This window comes from Cynocephalus volans, chromosome 11 (assembly GCF_027409185.1).
Source record: "Cynocephalus volans isolate mCynVol1 chromosome 11, mCynVol1.pri, whole genome shotgun sequence".
Lineage (NCBI taxonomy): Eukaryota > Metazoa > Chordata > Mammalia > Dermoptera > Cynocephalidae > Cynocephalus > Cynocephalus volans.
Window position 1 is genome coordinate 49675241 of NC_084470.1, and position 26649 is coordinate 49701889.

At 35.7% G+C, this 26649-nt stretch overlaps 1 protein-coding gene across 1 annotated transcript in view; it reads left to right on the top strand.

The window, feature by feature from the left end:
* Positions 1–26649, top strand: part of OXSR1 (oxidative stress responsive kinase 1) — an 89779-nt gene that overhangs the window by 39066 nt on the left and 24064 nt on the right. The window contains exons 5-10 of the mRNA XM_063114465.1: positions 7022–7077; positions 14334–14443; positions 16360–16461; positions 20719–20852; positions 25337–25385; positions 26471–26536. Coding sequence (XP_062970535.1) covers positions 7022–7077; positions 14334–14443; positions 16360–16461; positions 20719–20852; positions 25337–25385; positions 26471–26536 — 517 coding nt within the window. The remainder of the gene's footprint in view (positions 1–7021; positions 7078–14333; positions 14444–16359; positions 16462–20718; positions 20853–25336; positions 25386–26470; positions 26537–26649) is intronic.

Below are 26649 nucleotides of genomic sequence, written 5' to 3' on the forward strand. Positions count from 1 at the left end.
AATCAGTTTGTTTCACAGGCCTAGCCCTTCTCTGTCTCACTATTATTATTTTGAAGACATCAATTAAGAATAACAAAAGTAGAGGATTTCATGTTACCATCATTTATTTCTTCTCTAATGCTTGCTTGCTTTCTTTATGTAGATCTGAGTTTCTGACCTGTAGCATTTATTTTCTCTCTGAAGAACTTTCTTTAATATCTTTTGCAAGGCAGGTCTACTGTCTGCAAATTTCCTCAGTTTTTGTTTGTCTGAGAAAATATTTCTCCTTCACTTTTGAAGGTTAATTTTGCTAGATACAGAATTCTAGGTTGGTGGGCTTTTCCCCTCGAAGTTTAAATAATTCGCTGTTTTCTTACTTGCATTGTTTCTGAGGAGAAGTTGAACGTACTTGTAATTCTTAGCTTTGCTCCTCTGTAGGTAAGCCCCCCAACCCCATCTGGCTTCTTTCAAGAACTTTGTCTCCCCTGTTGTCTTTGGGTTTTCCAAGATACTTCTTAAATAAGGTCTGGGACAGGAAGTTCTTTCCATTGTAATTTTTACTGGAGCCCTATTGATATGACGATAAGGTTTGCAGGAAGGGGAAGTGTTGTATAGGGCTATGATTCAGTCTCAGTCTTTTACTGAGCCTGTGCTCCAGGGCTGTGACCTTCACAAGCGCTTCTCAGTTCCCCCCATAGTGAAACAGAAAGGCTTGAGGGGACTGAAGTTGGGTATTTCCCTTCCCCAAGGAAGGTTAGGTTCTGGCAAAGCCAAGGTGGTTTGGTTCTGGTAATATAGTTTCCCTTGAGGGTAGGTTTTTTCAAGGAGAACAGAATGCTCTGGGCCTTTTTCAGATTGATTATTTTTCCCTTCCTCCTTGTGGGAAGCATGAGGGGAATTTTTTCAGATCTATGCCTGGAGAACCTGGTGGGGCTCCTAGAGGTAAAACTCATCAAAATATAGGAATCCCTCCTAGACTGGGCCCCCTGAGGTTTTTAACTCTCCTGCTCATTCACACTGAGCCTTCAGCCATTTGTCAATTACAATTTAAGTTTTTCTACCCCAGAACTGGTTCCAGTGGTAGGCTTCTGCTCTAATAACCTGTAATTCTGTTTTCCTGTCTCTCCAACTCTGGAGGCAGTGTTTTGCCTCGTGACCTCAGTTCTCTAAAGGCTCTAAGAAGAGTTGTTGATTTTCAGTTTGCTTAGATTTTTCCTATTGTGAGGACAGAAGTGATGGCTTCTAAGCTCCTTACATGTGGACTGGATAAGATCACATCTTAAAATTCCAGAGTGCCTCTACCTTTTGATGTTCAAAGCTTTTCCTGAATAGGTGATATCCTGATGTCTTGTTGATTAGCAAGTCAGTGGTCCTGACTTGCCGTATTATTATACTGCTGCCAACTGGGATTGCTAATAGACACACAACAAAATTCAAGGGCCTGCTTGCCAAATAAAATTTCATGGGACTATTTGGGCAGATACACAATACTCAGTACCTTTGGCAGTTGAGGAAAAACTTCTGTCTCTTTGACCCTCGCCTGTCTACACCACCACCACCACCAAAGAGGAGGCCTAACATTCTGTTGGACTCATTGGGTATTAGAGACAGTATGTGCCTCACTTGGGCATTCTGCCTGGTCCTTCATGTAAACTAACCTATAAATCAGTGCCCTTTGAGGGAGGCCCACAGTATCAGGCTGCATTGGAAGCTGTCCAGAAAGCTGTGGCATAATCTCTACCTTTGGGACCTTACAACCCTAATGACCACTTTGAACTACAATTCTCTGTGTTTGAAGATATGTTACAGGTATATACAGGTTTAAGATTGTTATCTTCCTAGTGAATTATTCCTTTTGTTATTATACAATGACCATCTTTATTCCTAGAAATGCTTTCACATTAAAGACAATTAGGTCTTATTTTAATATAGCTATACTAGCTTACCTTTGGTAAGAATCTTTCCTTGTGGCTCATTCTTTCAGAGTACTGGCTTTATGAAAGGTCTCAGTTCTAGCTCCCAGCCTTAAACTGGCCCAGTGCCATGGTTTCTGTGTAGGTATGGATTTGAAAACCTGAGCCCCCTAGCCATTTGGGGCAGTATCTCTGTTCTATCTCCTAGGGCTTACTACTTTTCCTTTTAGGGATCTCTTTCAATTCTGTACCTTGAGGATTTCCTTTATTTCATGTTCAGCTATGTGATAATTTTTTCTTCTCATTTATCTAGGATCTCTTGGTGTTGGTAGTAGGGGAAGGGTGTATTTTAGGACAAGGGCCTAGGTAGTAATGATGAAAGTCTCTCTTTTTCATGCACAGTTTGCCATGTCGCTGGAATGGAAATTCTCACACTTTAATCATGGGCTCTCAGCCTTGGCTAGTGGAATATGAGAAGCTTTAAAAAGTATTAGTGCCTGGGTACACTGCCACAAATTCATTTAATTGATCTAGAGTGAGATGTTGGCACTGGGACTTCAAGAAGCTCCCCAGGTGATTCTAATGTGCAGTAAGGCTGAAAACCATTACTTAGACTTTAGTAGTAACCAATTCTGAGATACACTGAGACTTAAACAGGCATAGGAGAAAGTTGCTTTACTGGGAAGCAGAGATGGATATTTTTTAGTAGGGCTTGCTACTTCTCATATTTTTAAAATCCAGTTATTATTTCAACTGGATTTATGTGTTAGCCAGGTGGATCAGGCCAAATGATTTTCCCCCATCTCTACTGTGTTTTCCCCTTGACCTCTAGTTTTTACTAGGATGGACAGGTCTCTAAATTAGACTTATACTTTTCTCTCCGTATTTCCCCAGCCCAAATATTTTTCCCATTAAAGAAGTTAACTCTAACAGAAATGTTGGATATTTTAAGTCAGTTTAAGATGCCTAAATGTGATGTATTTCCAGCTTTGGTTTTGACTCATTGCTTCTTTATTGACCTTTAGTCAAGTTTTCCATAAACTATGCCTATTGGTGAGCAATAAAAATGTTGTGGACAGAAACTTGTGTTCTGTACTAATGAAAGGTCAGGCATGTCTGTGATACTCCCTTTAATTTTAGAAGTAATGTGTAACTTCGTGGCAGCAGTGGCATGTGAGAAATGGCATTAAGCAGTGAAAAATAAACCACTGTTCTTGCTTCTAAGGGTGTGTGGAGGATTTAACTGCTGGGGCTGCAAGGTTACTTGATATTCTCTATAGTAGAGTAAAAATGTTTTTTAACTGAGGACTTATGTTGATTTCCAGATAGTTATAAATCCTTTCCTTGAAAGGTCAGTTGTCCTGTTGTGTGTGAGGACAGACTAGTGTTTTTGATTTTCTAGTAAATCATGATATTCCTCTGCTTTTACTCCTGGAGGCTGTTCTACAGACTGCACTTTTGGTTTTGAAAGGGAGACGTAGATTGATTATCTGGGGAATTGATCAGGAAAAGTAGTCACTCAACATGCAGGCTCTACTGAAAATGGATTACTGTCTCCTCAGAAATGGATTACTGTCCTTATGAAAGACAAAAACTTATACAACATGATTTGAATAGGTAATATGTGTACATGGTGCTGTGGATTGATTGAATTGTGTACCCCAAATTTCATATATTAGAAGCTTAATCCCCACTGTGTTGAGGGTAGGAAATTCTGTTATGGTAATTGCAGGGTGGGGCCTTGAAGAGGTGATTAGATTGTTGGACCATGCCTAGTGAACGGATTAATAATGGTAGTCAGGGGCGTGGTTCTGAGGGCTTTAAAAGGAGAGTGCATGAGGAACTGTTGCTCTTTCTGCTCTACCATTTTCTGCCATGTGAGACCTATGGGTCACTGTTGCCACCACCAAGACCCTCACCAGATGTGTACACTGGACTTTGGACTTCCTAGCCTCCAAAACTGTAAGCAGTAAATTTTGTTTTCTCACAAAGTACCTGGTTTTGTGTTATAAGTAACAGAAATGGACTGATACACATGGTTTGAAAAATTCAAACAGCACAAAATGGTGTATGGTAAGAAACAAGTCTTCTGAATATCACCTGTGCTAAATGATGTTGATACTATGTACCTTGGATATGATGTGATGAAACTGGCACATTACTTCTATGGTTTTCCTTCTAAAAACCTGTAACACCAGTCTGACCATGAGAAAAACATTGTACAAATTCCAGTAGAGGAACATTCTACAAAAGACTATTACTCCTTAAAACTGTCAAGGTCATTAAAAACAAAGTCTGAGAAACTGTCACAACCAAGGGGAGCCTAAGTAGACATGGCACCTAAATGTAATATGGGATCCTGAGACAGAAAAAAGGATATTAGGTAAAAACTAAGGAAACCTGAGTAAACTATAGGCTTAGGTTAATAATGAGATATTTATATTGGTTCATTAATTGTAGCAAAAGTATCATACTAGTAAAATATTAATAATAGAAACTGATTGTGAGGTGTATGGGAACTCCTCTGCTCTAGCTTCTCAATTTTTGTGTAAATCTAAAACTTTTCTAAAAAATAAAGTATTTTTTAAAAAAGTGTCTGTGAACCCGCAGAAGCCTGGTCCAAAGAGAATCACTTTTTGACATTTTCTTGTGACAGCTTTGGGAGGTATTTTTTGCCAGTATAAACATAATGTATGAGGACTGGCCTGTTAGAACTTGGTATTATAACACCAATGTCAAGGGTTCAGATCCTTGTACTGGCCAGCTGCCAAAAAAAAAAAAAAAATCCTATAATGTATGTATCCGCCTTTATCTTGCTTTTTTTTTTTTTTTAGCAAGAAAGAAAACACAAATGGCCATGTACCATATGTAGTATTCTTTTTTCATGTAAGAATATATTGGAGATTGTTCCATATAAATGCAGAAATTCATTAGTATTCATAATACTTCATGTCATAGATGTACCACAGCTTAACTGGTCTCCTGTTGAGGGATAGTTAGGTTGTTCCCATTCTCTGACTACAGTGTATTGGTCTATAATATTTGGAGCAGAGTTAGGAGATGGGGAGTGGGGATTAGGGCAATGGGAGGGAACAGTCTAGTATTTTTTTTTAGTTGGCATTATTTTTTTTTATGCTTATCTGCTTTCCAGAAGAGGATTTGAGGCAAGTTGTCTCCTATGTAATTACTTAAATCTATTTGATGAATATATGGGAGATGCCTCTTATGTCCTACTCATAATTCTAAGTAAGTGCAAGTGATACAGTAGTGTATTAAGATACATGCCTATATCTAGCGCATGGTGAAATGGGGGAGACAGACCCAGAAATATGATCATATACTGTGCTAACACAATAGTACAGACTGCTGTAAACACAGAGGAGGGAGGGATTAAACTATACTTTTTTCCCCTATTAGGTTTTAGGTGAGCTCAGAAAAGGGAGTTAGAAGTTAGTGGTTAACTCAGTTGGATGGTCTTTGTCATCAAGGGAAGGGAGTAACCTCAATTCTCTCCTCTTTGTTGTGTGTAGAGTCAGAGACTTTAGGTTCATGGAACAAAGCAGGCCAGCCTCCACTTTACTAAATCAGCCTCTGGGAAAATGATCTGTCAATTGCTTGGGTTTATAAGCAGTACAAAATACTCAGTAACATGATTTTCTCATACCTCAGTATATATTCAGAAGGCATTGTACACTGTGGTATGCTGCTTCTGCTACACACAGTCGTGAAACCATTGTTCATTGTTTGCCAAGGAATGGTTATGTCTGAAGATGGGTGGAAAAGGGGACAGTGACAGGATGAAGTATTGTGCTTTTTTACTGGCTCCTTTTCATAAGGCCTTTCTCCCTGAGCTGGCCTTGGCATTGAGACTTTTGAAAGCTCCCCAGGCTTTTCTTTCTTGTCTAGCCTCAAGGGCTGCCTTTCTTTTGTTTATTTAATTATATTTATTTTCAATTTCAAAATGACTATGTAAGTACATTCTCATAAGATATTCAAACACTTTCCCTTGACTTCAGTCTCACTCAACTCCACGAAAGGAACAGTTGCTGTCCATTTGTTATATATGGAAAGGGATGTGTGTGTGTGTATGAGTGTAACATTAATAGTATCATAAAATATACTGTTATCCTATTTGATTTGTTTGCTTCTCCTATTATTTGATTTGTTCATTTAGCAAAATGTGTTAGAGGGTACTTCATCTCACAATATGTTGATTGAAATTATTCTGTTTCATGGATGAAACAGAATTAATTTAAACTTTCTGTTGTTATTGGCTATCTGTAAACAGTTTTTATTTGTTATTACAAACAATGCTGCAGTGGAATTCGCTTGTACATTCCTTATACATAGTGAGAGTTTCCCCAGGTTATCAAGAAATGGATTTGTTACTCTTAGAATTTAGGAATTTTTAATTTTACCAGATACTACTGATAGGTTGTTGCTTGAAAAAAACAAGTTGTAGATTTCAATGGATAGTATAATATCATTTATGTTGAGAGAAAAGCCCAGATACGTCATAGGTATATAATCTATTAACTGGACTGATAACAGTTGAAGACTTTGGAGAGAATAACTAGACTTGAGAGTGGTGGTCAAAGGGACTTTGGCTTTTTAGTGATGCTTAGGTTTTTATAACAAGAACGTATTTAAGTATTACTTGAGTTGTTATAAACTGTTAATAAAAATATAGAAAAGTTTGAATAACTTATATTTATCTTTATGCTACAGGCATACGATAGTCCCTGTTTTCAACTGCCTGCTGATCATTTAGAAAATTTGGTCATATATTAGGGTGTAGGAAAAAAAAATTAATATATTTCAAAAAGTAGAATTAGGTGAGGGTCACATTCTTTGGCCACTATTATCCCCATCAAGAATATTTAATCACCTTGGATTTTCTAGATTATAGTAGAAAGCTATACCTTATTGTAGCTTTCTGCTTAATGTTTGGATTCTAGTACAGTGACTACAATTTTTAAAATTTTACTTTTGGCCTTAATATCCTTTAATACAAATTAGAACATTTAAACATTGCTAGTGTTGTGTGACTATAGTAAACAATTGCTTAAACTATGTTACTCCAAAGAATAAGTGTTTATTTATATGTAACTTTTTTTTTTTTCTTAAAGAGATGTGAAAGCTGGAAATATTCTTCTTGGGGAAGATGGCTCAGTACAGATTGCAGGTAATGATTAGTATTTCTTTTTATTTTGATTTAATAGTCAATAGAACTATATTACTTATCTTTTATGTTTTCTTAATGTGATTGTCTTCTGTTTCCTGGACAATCTGTGCTCAAGCAGTTTATGTTGGCACATCCCTGCTGACTCTCAAGATATCTTCTAGTACTCGTCCTTTTTTCTGACTGCTGACATTTTTCTGACCATTATTCATTACCGTATAGTTGTCCACCGCTTACCCCCATTAGGGTTTTCTGCTATGAGTTCTCATAGCATTCTGTATTTTCCTTTAAAAGAGAAGCAGTAAAGAATCCTCATTGTGTTTAAAAATAAATATGGTATAGAAAGGTTATATAGAGCTCCTTCTGTCCTGGGGGAAATGGAGTGTTTGTCAATTAGGAAGAGGCATCTGAGAAGCAGATGTGCACTTTTGGCAGTTTCAGAACTGAAGGGATAAAACTTGGAGTCCAGGGCCTGCTAAAGGTGGCTATCCTGATTAAACACCCCCTTTTCTAAGCTAAGACTCCAGAATGGCTGTACCTGGGGATTTTCTAACAAGCAGATCATCTGAGAAAACCTCAGCTAAGTCCCACAACAGTCAGATATTTGGCAGGAGGAAGATAATCACCCAAACCTTAAATTATCTCTTCAACTGTTTTTTTCTCCTTGAGGTAGGGAAATATTTTAACCAGGCCTCGTAAATAACTAACATAAAGGAAAAGATTGATAAATTTGGCTCCTTTAGAATTAGCAACTTCTATTCATCAAAAAAGGAATGAACAGTTTATCACTACTAACAGAGGCAAGTCACAGTAGATATTTGTAGCAGTAATAATTGGCAAAGGGCTCAAATTTATAATGTATAAAGAACTCATTAAGGAAAAAAAAAAACAGATATAAAAAAGTGGGCAGAAAACTGGCATAGGCATTTCCCAAATGAAGACATCCAAATATGAATGTAATAAAAGGTGTTCAACCTCACTATTAAGTGCAAAATAAAATCACTTTGAGATAAAACTTTAAATTGATTGGCCTGGCAAAAACATCTGACTGTACCAGTTCTTGGTGTGGATGTAAAGCAAGGAAAACATCTCATACTCTGATGGTAGGAGTATAAATTGGTACAACCATTTTATTAAAGTTGAAGATATGCATACTGTAAGACTTTTGGCTCATAGTTTTTACTCATCCTTACATGTACCACAGTTTTCATAACCATTACAAGTTTGAAACGATCCCCATACCCTTTCTGAATACAATGGATAAATACATTGTGGTTAATTTATGTACTGGAATATAAATATATATGTATATATAAATATAAAAAACATTTTTTATATATATTTATATAATACATAGTGATGAAATGAATAGGACTGCAGCTACATACAAAAACATCAATAAATAATAAAAATATAGGTTGATGGGCTGGACATGGATGTCCTTGTCCAGCATGAAAGGCACCATAGCCAGCCACCTGCACAACCCAGGAATTTGGGAACAACTTTGCTGCCTGTCTTCCCTTCATCCATGTCCAGTTGATCACCAGGTCTTGCCAATACTGCCTCCTTAGCTCACTCTTCTTATTTATTTTTATTATTTTTATTGTGATAAAACATATATAACATAAAATTTACCATTTTATGTTATTGTGAATAATGCTGCTATGAACATGAATACACAAATATGTGTTCTAGTCCTTGCTTTTATTTCTTTTGGGTATATATCCGTAAGTAGAATTGCTGGATCATATGGTAATTCTGTTTTAATTTTTTGAGGAATTACTATATTGTTTTCCACAGCAGTGCAACATTTTATATTCCCTCCAGCAGTGCACATGGGCTCCAATTTCTCCACATCCTTGCCAACACTTGTTATTTTCTGTTTCGTTTTTTGGTTTTTTGTTTTTTTTTTGATGGCCATTCTAATGGGTGTGAGATGGTATCTATCTCATTGTGGTTTTGATTTGCATTTCCTTAATGATTAGTTATATTAAGGATCTTTGCATGTACTTATTGACCATTTGTCTATCTTCTTTGGAGAAATATCTATTCAAGTCTTTTGCTGATTGTTGAATTAGATTATTTAGTTTTTTGTTGTTGAATTATAGAAGTTCTTTATATATTCTAGATATCAGTCCCTTATCAGATATATGATTTGCACAATATTTTTTCCCAAGCCATGGGTTGCCTTTCACTTTGTCATAACCTTTGATGCACTGAAGTTTTTAATTTCGATGAAATCCAATTTATCTACTTTTTCATTTATTGCCTGAGTTTCGTGACATATCTAAGAACACATTGCCAAATCCAATTTCATGAAGCTTTTCCTCTGTGTTTTCTTCTAAGAGTTTTTCTTTTCTTTTCAATCAAAAGGTTTCACATTTTTATAACTAAATCTACTAGTACAAAACATAGAAACAAAGAATTTTCCCACTAAAACATGTCCAGTTGTCCAGATAGTGGTGACGTTTTCAGCTTGATACAGTAGGATGATAGTGACCTTGATACAGCATAAATATGTGTGCTGTCTCATGCTATTTCTTGTAGACCTAGCTTTGTTCTTTTCCAGTGTCTCTTGTTAAATTGTACCAGATTTTATTGCTGGTTTTCATCCAAACTCACTGGACAGTGGAACAATTTTGCTTTCATTTATTGGCCAAGAATCACTTGATCCTTAAAGTCTTGTGAGAAGACATGGCAAGGAACAGAGTCAACTACACATACCATGATGGAGGACAATGGGAGAGGGAGCTTCTAAGAGTTTTATAGTTTAGGGGCTTATAATTTTTTCCTACCTTATTATAGATAGCATTCATTATAGTGTATTGTAGTTACTTAATTCTTCCTCTTATATAGGAAGTTGCATAAAGGTAGGGACCATGTCCCCCTTTATCATCACTTTTGATCCTGTCACATATTAGACTTCAAAATGCGTCTTGTACTTTAATTGAAACTGTGTTAACAAAGGAGCTGAAATGTTTAGTTACTCTTTCTCTTTAGTTGGCAATTTGAAGCAAAAGGCAAATGGCGTTTTTGCTGCTTGGTTTCTGTTCTTAACTTTATGGATGGATTAACTATGTTTCTTTGACATTGTAGCTGTGTAGGTTATTTAATAAGAAAGTTTGGGTAAAGTGGTGGTTCTCACTTACATTCATTAGGTATGTTTTTAACAAAAGTCTTCAGGGTTGATAAGTCCTACTTGGAAACAAGCATAAGTATACCAGCTGAAGATCTAAAAATTCTGGATCATTATTAAATTCTGAATTTAAAATTCAAGTTGGGCTGGCTGGTTAGCTCAATTGGTTAGAGTGTGGTGTTGATAACCAAGGTCAAGTGTTTGGATTCCGGTACTGGCCAGCTGCCCCCCCCCCAAAATTAAAAATTCAAGTATTTTAAGACATAGCTTTGTCCCACTAGTTAATAGTAAAGATACACGGTACTTACTGAGTGCTTGGTGTATTACAGGGACTAAATAGTTCATTTAATCTTTAACAACAACCTTATCAGGTGGGTACTATTGTTATCTACTTTTTACAGATGAAGAAACTATAACACAAAGATTGAAAGTAAATGTGATGCCTGGGGTCCTAGGCAAGGAGCTGAGGGCCACAGACCCCTCCACCAGGAAGCAGGAAAGAGCTCATGCCCAGGTTCCTAGGCAAGGAGCCGAGGGCCACAGCTCCCTCCACCTGGAAGCAGGCAGGTGAGCACACCTGGTGCCTAGGCAAGGAACTGAGGGCCACAGCCCCTTCTGCCTGGAAGCAGACAAGAAAGCATGCTGAAAACACCACTTTTGCATTGGTGGCCCACCACAGCAACCGTGCAGCTGGCCTACTGGACACTCAACTTCATTGACACAAGGACAGTCACCAGTGGAGACCGGAAAAAGAAGAGGACATCTCTCTCCTCAAAGCCCATTCCAGACTAATAGAAGAAGCAGCTGCTCTACCAAATGACCAAACAACATAAAGATACTAGAAATACGAAAACCCAAGAAAATATGACACCACCAAAAGAATACAGTAATTCTCAAATACCAGACCCTATAGAGCAGAACACTCTTGAAATGACTGAAAAAGAATCCTGAGCAACAATCTTAAGGAAACTCACTGAGGTATGAGAAAATTCAGACAACAGAATGAAATGAGAAAAAAATTTAGGATATGAAGAAGGAAATTTACAAAGAGATTAACACCTTAAAAAAGAATGTAGCAGAACTCATGGAACTGAAACATTTACTCAATGAAATAAAAAATAAAACTGAGAGCTTAAGCAGCAGGCTAGAACAAACAGAAGAAAGAATTTTTGATTTTGAAAATAACCTTTTCAAAATAACCCAGGCGGATTTAAAAAAGGGGGAAAAAAGAATTTTAAAAAATGAAGAAAATCTAAGAGAGCTAACAGACAACTTTAAGTGCACAAACATGTGAATCATGGTGTTCCAGAAGGGGGAAGAGAAAGAAAAAGCCTTTGAAAACCTACTCATTGAAATAATGATGGAAAACTTCCCAGGTATAGGGAGATACACAGACCTTCAAATCCAGGAGGCTCAAAGATCTCCAAACAGATTCAGCCCAAAAAGATCCTCTCCAAGACACATTAGAGTCAAACTGGCAAAGCTCAAAGACAAAGAGAGAATCTTAAAAGAAGCAACAGAAAAGTGTCAAGTCACCTATAAGGGAGCCCCTATCAGACTAACAGAAGACTTCTCAACAGAAACTCTACAGGCCAGAAGAAAATGGGATTATATACTCAAAATACTAAAAGAAAAAAACAGCCAGTAAAGAATACTATACCCAGCAAGTCTGTCCTTCAGAAATGAGGGGAAAATAGTGTATTATTCAGACAAACCAAAGCTATGGGAGTTCACCACCACATGACAAGCTCTAGAAGAAATCGTCAGGGAAGTTCTGCATCTGGAATCTGAAAAAGGATAATCATTACCACAAATGTACATGAAAGAACAAAACTCACTGGTAGAGTGAAATTGTGAACGAGAAAGAAACTATATCTTAGTGCCACAAAAAGCAATAGTTACAATGTAATAATGCCCCTACTTTATCTCTGATTTTATAATTTTGGTCTTCTCTATTTTTTCTTGGTCAGTCTAGATAAAGGTTTGCAAATTTTGTTGATCTTTTATAGAATCAACTTTGGGTTTTGTGGATTTTCTCTAATATATTTTAATCTCCTATTTCATATATTTCTGTTGTAATCTTTATTTCCTGCTTATCTTTGCTTTTGGTTTAGTTTGTTTTACTTTTTCTGTTTTCTTAAAGTAGAAGTTTACATTACTGATTTGAGGGGTTTTTTTATTTTTAATTAGGTGTTTACAAGTATGAATTTTCCTCTAAGCGCACTGCATGAGCCTTGTATCCTATAAATTTTGATATGTTGTGCTTTGATCTTTATCTCAGAGTAATCTCTAATTTCCCTGTGATTTCTCTTTTTACCTATTGTTTATTTAGGAGAGTGTTGTTTAATTTCTACACATTTGTGAGTTTTCTAAATTTCCTTCTGTTATTGTGGTCAGAGAACATATTTTCTATGATCTTAGTCTTTAAGTTAAAAAAAAGGAAAATTTTAAACAAAAGTAATGTTTTGAGCTTCAACCACATTACTGTTTTTATCAGTACTTTATTTCTATTGTTGAGTTGTATTTCATTGTGTGGATATACCACAATTTGATTTTCTGTTCTCCTGTTGATGAGCATTTGGATTATTTCCACTTTGGGTCCCTTATGAATAAAACTGCTATTAATGTTCTTGTAAAACAAAACAAAACAAAAAAACAGCATGATATTGGTTCAAAAAAATAATTTTAAAAAAGTAAGTAATTGCTAAAGTTCAGCTAGCCTAGTGGCAGAGCTGAATGCACGAAATGTACTTTCCCTCCCTTGAATGCACTTTTAAATGTTTACTTTTTTGTTGTTAGAAATGGAACATTTTAAAGTTCCTGTATATTTGCCAGTTTAGGAGCATCAAAAACTTTGAGGATTTTTTTTTTTTAAATCTGTGTTTTATAGACTTGCTATTTTATACACTAACAAGCAAATACTTCCTTCAAGATGGCTGAATTTATAGATTTCTTTTTGTTTGTTTGTTTTTGGGGTGGCTGGCCAGTACAGGGTTAATTCATAGACTTCTGAATCTGGAATTTTAAAGTTTGCAATGCTTAAATTATCCTTCTCACACTGAGTTTGTCCATAATTTATTCTACTTTCAAATATAGACCCATTTTACATGCTGCATAGTGTTCTGAAATAGACAAAAAGCAAGAGGGGAGCCAGATGAGGTGTATAAAAGTTCAATATGGTATATAAAAGCCTCACAGTATTAGTAAAGGTTCTTTTGGTTGTATCAGAAATTATCACTGGCTAACTTAGCAAAGCAGGCATTTTTGAAATATGCTGGGAGTACCCAGAATCAAAGAGTTGACTGAACAGCTAAGCCTCAGGATGGTCGAGAAGCCACTCATGCTGGTGTCCTTCAGGATGCTGCTGTCCTTCAGGATGCTGCTGTTAGCATGGCTCAGCTCCGTGACTCTCAATTTCCTTGTCTTTCTATTGAAGTTTCAGATTTTTGGGAGACTGTGATTGGCCTAGCTTGGATTAAGGTGTCTAATTCTGGCTTAAATCAGCAATGCCCAGAGGTCAAAGTCAAAGACCACAGATACATGCCAAAGGATATCCTCAGAGAAGGAGGAATCATGGTGAGACAGATAGTCCTCCTCATCAGTGACTAGTACTTTGGCTTCAGTGTTTTCGGAAAAAATCTTTGTAGAGAAAATCCTGAGGCTTAGAGAGAGAACTGAGTTTACCAATGTCACATATCTGTTTAAAGATCAAATTAGGCTATGAGATTAGGATTACTCTAATTTATTTGAGGCCAGATTTTTGAGAGCTTTTTGAATGCCAAGCTAAAAAAAGGTTCGGATTTCATCCTTGTAGGGTTTTGTAAGTTGAGCGAGCCATGTCAAAGTGATAATTTAAAAATAAAAGAATGAGTAAATGAATCTGATAGTGGTATGTAGAATGGATTGGAGCAAGGAGGAAATCTGAGGAGATGATGATGTGTGGGGATGGAGAGGGATAGAGCGAAGGACCCGTTAAGTCTAGAAGTTCATCACAAGGAGAGAGACTGTCATGCTTTTCATCTTATTTATATATATGTAGTATGGTAACTACATTATATTATTTTTCTATCCGTTTATGGTAGTTGCTGTACTTTTAATTCCTTGCTGTTGTATTCTGTTTCAGACTTTGGGGTTAGTGCTTTTTTAGCAACTGGTGGTGATATTACCCGAAATAAAGTGAGAAAAACCTTTGTTGGCACTCCTTGCTGGATGGCACCTGAAGTTATGGAACAGGTAATATGACTTTTGTCTTTTTTAAATCGTTTAGGGTTTTGTTATGAAATTGAAAAAACTTAGTAGTGCTTGCTTTGTCTAGTATACCAGATTAGCTTTGGGAAATACACATCTCTATTCCTTGGTTAGAACTTTAGCCCATCCTTAAAAAATAACAAAACAGAAAACCACTCTAGAACTTTACAAAGGATTTATACCAAAGACAATGTAAGAAATAACACAATCAAGATTGTTTTAATAATTTTCTTAGTATAAATTAAATGACCTAATTTTTTATGTGTAGTTTTATTGCTGTTTCTTCAATTGTCTTTTGTCCCCCGTTTCCCATTTCCTCTTCAGACAACTGCAGTCTGTCCTCACTCATCCCATCACTTTAAAGAAACTCTGCTAATTCTCAAATCCAGTGATCATTTCCTATTCCTTATCTTACTTGTCCTCCTGGTGGCATTTAAAACTGTTGACCATTCCAACTTTATTCACTTCCTTAGTGTAGTTTCCTCATTGTTCTTCTGCTTGTCAGGCCAATTCTCTGGCTTTTTTTGTGGCTCTCCTTCTACTCCTAAATGAAGTTTCCCAGGATCTTGTTCTTGGGCTTTTCTCTAGCTATACATACTAGGTGTTTTCCTCTGTCCTTCCACTTATTAATGATTTCTAAATTCTGTCCTGTCCAGTCCAGTCTTGTTTTCTAAGCCTCCAGATAGGTTTTCCGACTTTCTATGGATGCTTTACATAAATGTCTTATAGGTTATCAAACTCAGTATAAGAACTGAATTCATTTTTTCACTCTGTTGTAATCACCTTTATTCACCGTGTTGGTGAGGGAAGGATTCCCACCCCTACGGTTATGGGAATGGCTGAACATACAACACCCGACACAGGACAGATGAGATTGACAGCAGTTTATTAGTTGCATATATAGACAGCCCAAATAAGGAAGACAGTTCATGTCATGCAGGGCCACACGGGATTGAATTTGGGAACAGAATGAACAAACTGGGTCCATGGGAGACAGGCTTCATACACCAAGACAGTGAGATGCCCTTTGGTTTCCTTGGGAGCATGTGGTTGGCTGGCAGGGAGGTGAAACCTGCTATTCAGGGATGAGCAGAAACTGTACCAGTTCCATTTGATAAGGAGGTTTGTTGGGTTAGAGGACATTATCTGCAAAAGGAAAATGGGGAGGGGAACTTTCACTTAAATCATTAGAGTTCCTCCTATTTTACCAGATGGCAAGGCAGCATGTACTATTATTGAGCCCTAATTTTAGGTTTTACACTACATAGTCCCTAAATCCTATATTGCGTAGTATAGAAAATTAAAATTTATGACCCTATGATGTGCTGGTAGCAGTACAAAAGGAGAGAAACTTGGCAACATATTTATACCAAAACTTAAAAAATATCTACACCCTTTGTAACTTTCTTCATTACAGAAATTAAAGTGATAAAATAATAACCATAATATAAAACATTTGGAAAACGAAAGACTTAATCCCTCTGCAAAACATTTTGTTCTAGTTTTTTTTAGTCTTTTTTTAATAGACTATATACCTGTTTGTAATAGTGTCAAAACTTTTGAACAATTTTGTATTTGTTCATATGTTTCATCACAAATGGTTTTACATATTTTCATATGGAATTCATAAATATTGCTTTTAATTGGCTGTATAATATTCTTTAAGTGAATATATTGTACTTAACAGTTTCCCCATTGTTGGTGAACATTCAGGTTCCTCTTTTTTTTTTCTATTACCTATTTTCTATTATCTATTGCATTTAGGTTTTGCCTACTTTAAATTATGTTATTGGTTTAAAGCTCGTGAACGCTTACATTCTTCCTAATACATATCAGAAGCTACTTTAAAAAGGCTTTTAGGTTGGTAAAAGTAATTACACACATCTCTCTTTTCCTTGCAGGTCCGAGGTTATGATTTCAAAGCTGATATCTGGAGTTTTGGAATCACAGCAATTGAACTGGCCACAGGGGCAGCTCCTTATCATAAGTATCCGCCTATGAAGGTGAGGTTTATATTGAAAATACTACTCCAGGTCAAGTTCCCAATTCTTTTTCAGAGCCTTTCCTCAGTTACCATTCTTACTCATAGTATTCTTTTAAAAAAAAATTTTTTTTTATTGTGGTAAAATACATATAAAATTTACTATCTTAATCATTTTTAAGTGTATGGTTTAGTGGTACTAAATACATTTATAATGTTGTGCAGCTGTCACTACCATACCAAGCTCTTCTCATCTTGTAAAACTAAAACTCTATACCCATTATACAATAACTTCTGATTCCCTCTTCCCTCGACTTGGCAACCAGTATTCTGTTTTCTGTCTTTATGATTTTGACTACTCTAAGTTCCTCACATAAATGGAATCCTATAGTACAGATGGTCCTTGACTTAACGATAGTTCAACTTAATTTTTCCACTTTATGATACTGTGAAAGTAGTACACATTCAGTATAGTATTCAATAAATTACATGAGATATTTAACACCTTATTATAAAATAGGCTTTGCAATAGATAATTTTGCCCAACTATAGGCTAATGTAAGTGTTCTGAGTACATTTAAAATAGGCTAGATTAAGCTATGGTGTTTGGTAGGTTAGTGTATTAAATGCATCTTTGACTTACAGTATTTTCAATTTACAGTGGGTTTATTGGGACATAACCCCATTTTAAGTTGAGGAGCATCTGTATTTTTTTGTGTGTGATGGGCTTATTTTACTTAGTATAATGTCCCCTAGGTTCATCCATATTGTAGAATATTGCAGAATTTCCTTCCTTTTTAACACTGAATAATATTCCATTGTTCAGATAAATACTACATTTTGCTTATGTATTCAGACATTGATGGACACTTGGGCTGCTTCCACATTTTAGCTGTTGTGAATAATGCTGCCATGAACCATGAGTATACAGATATCTTTTTGAGACTCTGCTTTCAGTGCTTTGGGTATATACTCAGACATGAAATTGCTGGATTGAATGATAATTCTATTTTTCACTTTTGAGGGAACAGTCATACTGTTTTCTGCAGTGGCTGTACCATTTTACATTCCCCACAGTGATACACAGGGGTTCTAATTACTTAACATCCTTGTTATTGTTTTTTTTCTTTATTGTACATGTTTATAGGGTAAGTTTGTTGTTTCAATACATGCATATATTGTATAATGATCCAATCAGAATAGTTAGTATATCTGTCACCTAAACATTTATCATTTCTTTGTGGTATTTCATTCAAGATCCTCTTTTCTGTCCATTTTGAAATATATAATACAATGTTATTAGCTACTGTCACCCTAGAGCACCAGAATTTTGTTCTTCCTATCTAACTGTAACTTTGTACCAGCCTATCAACCTTTCCTCATCTTCCTCCTCCCACCTCCCTTTCTTTGCCTTTGGTAACCACTATTCTATTTCTCTCTTTTTCTTCTTTTTAATTTATTTTTCTTAATTGACCCATACTATGTGCAATGAATATATCAGGGCATTTAGTTTATCTATCTCCTCAAACATTTGTCACCTCTTTGTGTTGGGAACATTCAACATCATCTCAACTAGCTGCTCAAAGATACACAGTACTTTGTTGTTCACTGTAGTCTCCCTATATTGCTTTAGGACACTAGATTTTATTCTTTCTATATCTGTACAATTTAGTATCCACTGACCACCCTTTCACCCTCTCCCTACCCCCTCCTCTTATTAGTCTTTAGTAACCACTATTCTACTCTGCTTCTGTGAGATCAGCTTTTTCTGCTTCCACATGTGAGTGAGAACGTGGTATTTCTTTCTGTGCCTAGCTTATTTTACCTAACATAATTTTCTCCAAGCTCATCCATGTTGCCGTAAATGGCAGAATTTCATTCTTTTTTATGGCTGAGTAGTGTATATATCCCATTGTGTATATATTCCACATTTTCCTTATCCAGTCATCCAACAATGGACATTTAGGTTGGTTACATAGCTTGGCTATAGTAAATATAGCTGCAGTGAACATGGTAGTGCAGGTGTCCCTTTGACATGGTGATTTCCATTCCTTTAGGTATATACCCAGAAGTGGTGGGATTGCTGGATCATATGGTAGTTCTATCTGTAGTTGTTTGAGAAACCTCCATACTGTTTTCCATAATGGTTGTACTAATTTACAGTCCCACCAAAAGTGTAGAAGTTTCCTTTTCTCCACATCCTAGTCAGCATTTGTTATTCTCAGTCTTTTTTTTTCTTTTCTTTTTGACCAGTAAGGGGATCGCGACACTCAGCACGGTGTGGTCTGCACCATGCTCAGCCAGTGAGTGCACCGGCCATCCCTATATAGGATCCAAACCCGCAGCCTTGGCACTACCAGCGCTGCACTCTCCTGAGCTACGGGGCTGGCCCTCAGTCTTTTTGATAATAGTCATTTTACTGGAATGAGATGATATCTCAGTGTGGTTTTGATTTGCATTCCCTGATGATTAGGGATGTTGAACATTTTTTTCATGTACCTGTTGGCCATTTGTATGTCTTCCTTTGAAAAATGTCTGTTCAACTTCTTTACCCATTTTTTAATTGGATTATTTGTTTTTTTACTGTGAAGTTGTTTCAGTTCTTTATATATTCTGGATATTAATCCCTTGTTGGATGTATAGGTTGCAAATATTTTCTTCTATTCTGTAGGTTCTTTTCAGTTTGTTGATTGTTTCCTTTGCTATGTGGAAGCTTTTTAGTTTGATTAATCCTATTTGTTTTTTCTCTTGTTGCTTGTGCTTTTGGGATCTTATTCATAAAGTTTTTGCCCAGTCCTACATCCTGTCCCCAGCATTAGTTACAGAATGAGTTTTTTTGTGTTTCAAGATGGTGCTACCTATACTGTTGATAGCCATTTTTATCTGTGTGTCCATCTCCTTAGTTATGATATGCACATGAATTCTGTTCTGTGTGTAGCTGTAGCTGTTGTTTATAGTTCTACTTTTCCACTTTAAAAGATGCCCTATGACTTTGTTTAAAATGATGACCACCATTGTGAATTATTGTCCTATTATTCACATCTGTATTATTTTGGTATACTTTAGAACCTGAAAAAAGATGTCATTCTGTCCCCTAAAGACCCTAATAATGTAGAGAGGGACAAAACCAGTAAAAAGATTTTATGAAAATATCTCTATATTCAAAACATACCTATATTGACCTGCACATTAATGGGTGATATTATGATCATCTAGAAGGTTAATTATATTTTAAGGCCATGCTTTGCCTAGAGGGTGAAGACTCCTTTTCACAAGGTTTTGAAAAAGATGATGTGTTTTTACAGCTGTAAGTTGGGAGGCTGGTTTTTGGCTAATGAAATGGCTTATTTTTTAAAAGGTGGTGGTGAGTGGGGAAGGATGAGGTTTACTTTTCATCCATTGTAGGTTATTGCTCCTGCAATTGTAGCCAGACCTACACGTTAACGTATTTTCTCAAATTGAGAAACACTGCCAGCCTTATTAATTCCATTTCAGTAAATATAAATTGAATCAGAAGAGCAACTAATAACTCTGATTATAGCCCTCTTTAATTTTTTAGTGTTGACTTTGTATTTATAAAAATGGCACAGTCTTTTATAAAAAGGTCAAACAGTATACAAAAACACAAGTCACTCAATCTCATCACATAAATATGACCTTCATTTCTTGTATCTCTGTGCATCAAAGTAATATGTTGTGATGAAAGTCAAAGAAGGAAGAGGTTAAGTAAATATGGACAGAATAATCAAGATTATCAGTTGCTGCAGGGAAGGCCAGAAGAATGTGGATTTAAAAAGTCTGTAGCTTTGTTAACTAGGACATCATTGGTGATTTCTATGATAGAGGTTTCTGAGAAATTCTAGGAAGAAAAGGCCAGATTTCAAGGATTCAAGGAGAAACAGAGCCTTGAAAAGATAAAGTCAGCAGGGTCACAGTCTTAATTTTGCTGAGGTTTTAACTTTTTTAAAAGATAGTTTGGCAGTTAAGACTTCAGACAGGGGATGTGAAGAAGCAAAGGATTCTAACTAAAGGGCATAATAATATTGGTACAGTGGACCCTTGTGGGCAAGTTGTCTAGAAAGCCAGCCATCTATAGCATATTATTTATGCAGAAGACAAATAACTCTGGCTTCTAAACAACTGATATGGACGAACTTTTAATAAATAAAATATGCTTATATGTTGGGGGGGTTGCCTATATTGAATAATTTTGACCACAATAGTTAATTAAATTTTACTGAATCATCAGAAGTTTATACTATATTGAACATTCTTACAGGTTTTAATGCTGACACTACAGAATGATCCTCCTTCTTTGGAAACTGGTGTTCAAGATAAAGAAATGCTAAAAAAATATGGAAAGTCATTTAGAAAAATGATTTCATTGTGTCTTCAAAAAGATCCAGAAAAAAGGTAAAATATGAGATAAAGTTTACTTTTCTCTCTATCTAATATGTAAAACCATTGTTAGAGGGCTAAGAATCACATACAGGGCCGGTCCCGTGGCTCACTCAGGAGAGTGCAGCACTGGTAGCACTGAGGCCGCGGGTTTGGATCCTATATAGGGATGGCCAGTGTGCTCACTGGCTGAGTGTGGTGCAGACCACACTGTGCCAAGGGTTGTGATCCCCTTACCAGTCAGGAAAACCCCCCCCCAAAAAAAACAGTATACAGAGATCATTATACTAGATTGGAAATGAATGAATTGATTTCTCCCTTCTTTTTAGTGTGCCCTAAATTGATGAGCTATTTCTTGGTTAACTTCTCATAGTTATAAAACTGTATGTTATAAATTCTGTATTAATAAAATACCAGGTTAGTGGGAGAGGTTTGTTTTCAATTTGTATTTAGAATTTATAAATGAACAAATATCTTAAAGTCATTTATAATATTAATAGCAAAAGAAATACATATAACAAATTTATATGTCATGTCAGATAATCATTCTTATTTCCATGTTAGAAAAATATTTTAGTAAATGGACCAAAAATTCAAATAGGTTCCCTGTCAGTACTAGACAGATTAAATGGCAAATGAGCAAATAAAAAAACATCTAATGTGTGTTACATTATGAGTTAAACAGAATCATAGAATGTTGGAGATACTGAGTACAACCATTATCTTTAAGGTCTCCCAGATAGATACCTAATCATAGAGGTGGGACTTGAGTCTAAAAGTCCTGATTTCTAATTTAGGTCTCTGTTCCCACTGTATCTTATTTTTCTGTTTGACATATATATTCCACTCAGCTTCTTAGCACTAAGACTTAAAAAAATTTTTTTTTTCTAAGATCAATAAAGGTAAAAGACTTTGACATTTTTGATCATGTCTATAGAGTATGTAAAGAGGCTTCAGAATATACTCTTGGAAATGTTGGAAAAGGGTAAGAAGAACAGAGTCAGCAAAGTTTATACTTGTATTTTTAGAATTATTTTTTTCTGTTTCTGAGTAAATGGTTAAAAAACATAGGGAACACTTTTGTTTCTGCTAAGCTAGTTGACTACAGGAACAAAATTCTCTTGTTACAAATACCTAGAAATGCCAGATAAAAATCTATCAAACTAAAAGATTCTCAGATGCCAGAAATATTGAGGAAGCCATAAATTAGAGAAGTTTAGTGAACTAATTCTGTGGCTGCTGTTAGGGGAACGCTATTCATTCCAGTAACCAACTGGGCTGGATTTCTACCTCCCATTTGGGGCCTGGAATTGAGATCTTGGGCCCACCAACTGGGAATTTTGAATTGAGATCCTGCTTTAAAGCTCAGACTTTCAGAAGACTTTATCCTCAGTAAAAGTGTAGACACGAGTAAAATCTGTCCATCACCACCAAGAGACAGCAAAAATTTTTCCTAAATAAGCCCTGCATATTCTACAGGTTTAGGATCTAAATTTATACTATCCACGTTTTATAGGAACTCACAGGATTAGAAAGTTTAAAAAGTATTGCCAAGCCAGTTTTATTTTTGGCAGAAGCAATCACAAAAGTGCTTTGGAAGAATACTTTCAAACCCCAGGTCCCATGGTATATCCACACATAATGCCCCACTGAACGTAAGATCACAATACAAAATTACAGAACACACAATGAAACAATACACTGTGAGCTAGAGTTAGCAAACACAAGCAGAAGGATTAGTGCTTCACAAAATTTAGATAATGCAGTGATATCTGAAAATGCTATTTTATTTAAAATAATTTAAGTCACAAAAGAAGAAATCAAAGCCCCCCCCCCCAAAAAAAAACATGGCTAAAATAAAATAATCAAATAGCACTGCTAGAAATCAAAAAATTTAGTAATTAAAATTTAAAATCTTATGAATTCCCTTGAGTATGGGCTGGACTTAGTGACTTGCTTCTGATAAATAGAGTATGAAAAAGGAAAGATAGCAACTTTACAGTGAAGAAACCTTGTGGACACCTTCTCTACCAAGTGATCAAAATTACCATCACCATTAATAAGACATATTGATATCATGTAACTCCTGATATGATGCAATGAGAAGGGAGGTATTCTTCCCCCAAATTCATAACTTCAATCTGTAATGAGAAAACATCAGAAAAACAATCCCAAATTGAGGAATATGCTACAAAATACCTACCAGTACCCTTCAGGATGTCAAGGAAAGGAGAGACGGAGAAACTCACAGATTGGAGGAGACTAAGGAGACGTGAAGAGTAAATGCAACAGGATGTCCTGCATTAAATCCTGGAACAGAGAAAAAACATTTCTGGGAAAACTGGAAAAATCTGAATAAAGTTTATAGTTTAGTTAATAGTATTGTACCAGTATTAATATTTTAGCTAATTTCTTGATAGTTATACCATGGCTATGTAAGAAGTTAACTTTAGTGGAAGCTGGTAAAGGGCATGTCGGAACTCTGTACTATCCTTGTAACTCTTCAGTAAGTCTAAAATTATTTCAAAATGATGAAAAAACCTGGAAGCTGTAGAAAATCCATTCTAGGCACTGTTGTAAACACTTAACACATATCATCTCATTTAATTCACACAGTAATCCTATGAGGATGGTAGTATTATTTTCTCTCTTTTACAGATGAAGAGACTGAATCACAGAGAGATTAAGTAACCTTGCCCAAAGTCACACAGCTGATAAATGGTGCAGTTGGAATTCCAACCCATGTAATTTCACTACAGAGCGCCTGCTCTTAATCACGGTACACTGTACTGAGGCAATTGCTCGGAATATAGCACAGAAAGATCAAAGGTGGAAATATGAAAGATTAAAATTTGGAGGATGAGAAGGTTTAGTATGTGTAATTATGTATATATACATATGCATGTGCATACACACATGTACGTATACATGTAAGTATATATGGACTTACTAGGAGAGACGAGAAAGAATGTGGGAGAAGCGATATCCAAAGAACTCATGGCTGAGAATGTTCCAGAGTTGATGAAAGACCTATATCCTCAGATTAAAGGACCACTCCCCCAAAATTCCAAGCAGTATCTTCCTTCTCCCACTTGCACACATTATTGTGAAATTACTGAACACAAAGCAAAGAGAGAAACTCTTACATGTAACTTCAGGGAAAAGATTACCTACTGAGGAATAACAAGTAGATTGACAACCACTTTTCCAGTAACAACGATTGAGGCCAGCATGTAGGAAAATAATGGTGAGAGAAAATAATTGTTAACCCCGAATTCTGCATCCAGTCAAACTATCATACTAGAATGAGCATGAAATTAAGATATTTTTTTACATAAAAATTGAATTTTATAGTCACATTCTGTCATTTAAAGAACTCACATAAGTTGTACTTTAGAAAAGAAAGAAATGAACCCAGAAGAAGGGAGTGAATAGTAAGAAGAAATTAGTAAACAAACAAACTGTTGAATGTATTGAAATCTTGAGTGAATGAAAAAATAAGATTGGTAATATTTAATTTCAGTTTGCATAGCACTTTCACATTTATTCATTTTCTTAATCTTTATAATAATTTTCTGAGGCACTGGTTCTCAAGACTGAATGCACAGTGGAATTATCTGGAGAATTTAAAAAACTTCTGATGCCTGGGTTTGCCCCCAAAAGATTCTGCTTTAATTGGTATGAGATATAGCCTGGTCAATGGGATTTTTAAATACCTCCCAAATACTCGAATGCACAGCAGTTTTTAACAACTACTGCTCTAAGGGGCTTAGCCAAAAATACTGAACCGTAGCGAAGTTGTGATTTGCTCAGGGTCACACAGTGAGTATGTGGCAAAATCAGGTCCAGTCTCTAAGTATAAAATTCTTTATTCTAAATGATACTCTTTTAAAAGCTTGTAAAATTGATAGTGATGCCTTAAAACAAAATAAGGCAGTGTGCAATTTAATTAAAAACTGAGTTTTAGTTAAATTTGGGGAATTCATTTTTATAATCTTCCATTTTTTAACAGAAATAATGAAATCTATCTTTTAAGATTCTGTAGTTACCTAAGTTGAAGGCTGGCAGGCAGCCATGTGGCAAGGAGTGGAGGACTTGATTTGGTCCATTTCATTTTCTCTTTGTGAGTTTAAATATATTTTTATGATTTGCTAAAAATATTAGATAGATATTGTCTAGCTTACTTCTTGTGAAATAATAATATTAAATAGCAGCTATATTGGAAGTCAATAAGAAATCATGATTCCAAAAGAAATATTTTACTAATGAATTTTTCAAAAAATCTATAGTAATTATTATCAAAACATTCATATTGGAGTTTTTTATTCTACTCAGTATCTTGTACCAAGTTTATCTTGCATTTTGCTTTTTAGCAGGTTAAGGAAAGTGGGATATACTAAGTTATTATTTTGCTGCTCAATAAATAATTTTCTCATTTTTGAAGATGGAAACTCATATTACACTTGAATTAACTGTAAAAATTTTCTTTTTGGTTTCAGACCAACAGCAGCAGAACTGTTAAGGCACAAGTTTTTCCAGAAAGCAAAGGTAGGAAATTTTAGCTTTTGATTCTATATGTTCATATGATGTTCCTCAGTTACCCACATTATGTTGACTGTTCAGAAGTTATGTTTCTTAAGATGATTATGTTGGAAAGAATGATGGTAGATAAAGTAATTGCTGAGGGTGCGCCTTTCTCTTGGTCCTGGGGGTCTCAGGAGGCAGGACTATACGTAGCCTCTGCCAGGAGTCCCCCAGGGAGCAGGGCCCCAAGCAGCCCTGCCAAGAGTGTGCAGTGAGGTGAGTTGCTCAAGGCATGCCTTGAGCTAGGGGCTGCCACCTAGGGAGGTGGGCAACCAGAAACCAGACACAAAGTTCTGGGGCTTAGTGCACACACTAAGCAACTTTATTGGGTACAGGCATGTATTGTATATGTTTTAGCCAGCTGTAAACCTCTCCCACCCCTCCCCATCTCCTAGGTAACTCAATAAGAAGTCTGTGGTTTGTGGTTAAGCTTTGCGAATTTTTGCTGACCCAGTCTTTTTGCATTTCTGCTGACAGTCTAAATCCTGGAGAGCAAGAGTGCCTCCATCTTTAACGGGTGTTCTCCTTCATTTTCCTCCATGAGGGCACTAAGTATACAATCTTGGATAATTAAGATACTTGCCTGGAATTTATTAAATGCATTTTTATGTTAGTCAATTTAAATGTCATGTTAAACCTATCACAGAAACAATGAACATTAATTTTGCTTATATTATAATCTGTGAAAAAATACTGAACTCTCATTTTAAGGTTAACTACTGAATTAGAAAATATCTCATTTGCCAAAGATATCAGATAGAAGGATGTTACTTTTGGAAATATGGGACCATGATCTTCAAGGACATATGATACAGCAAACTTTTTATAGATAATGGTTCATACAACACAGTAAAGCTCTTTCTCAATTTATAAAATCATGGTAGTAATGAACTAAAGGAGCTTCAGAGTAAAAGAATAGAAGTTTTTCTCATACTTCTTTGTAAAACAGTTACTATATCACATTTTAGTTGTGGTGAAAAGTTCCATGTCAATTTTTTGGTTTGATAAAAACTTCTTGTAAGAAAAAAATACTTACTTTTCTTCTCCAGAATAAAGAATTTCTTCAAGAAAAAATATTGCAGAGAGCACCAACCATATCTGAAAGAGCTAAAAAGGTAAATGGGGATTTAATTCAGTCTTGGAAAATTGCTCAGAGTATATTTATTTTATTTTTACATTTTGTAAGTATATGTTAAGTAATGCTTTGTTAGCAGTATATGAGTGTTAC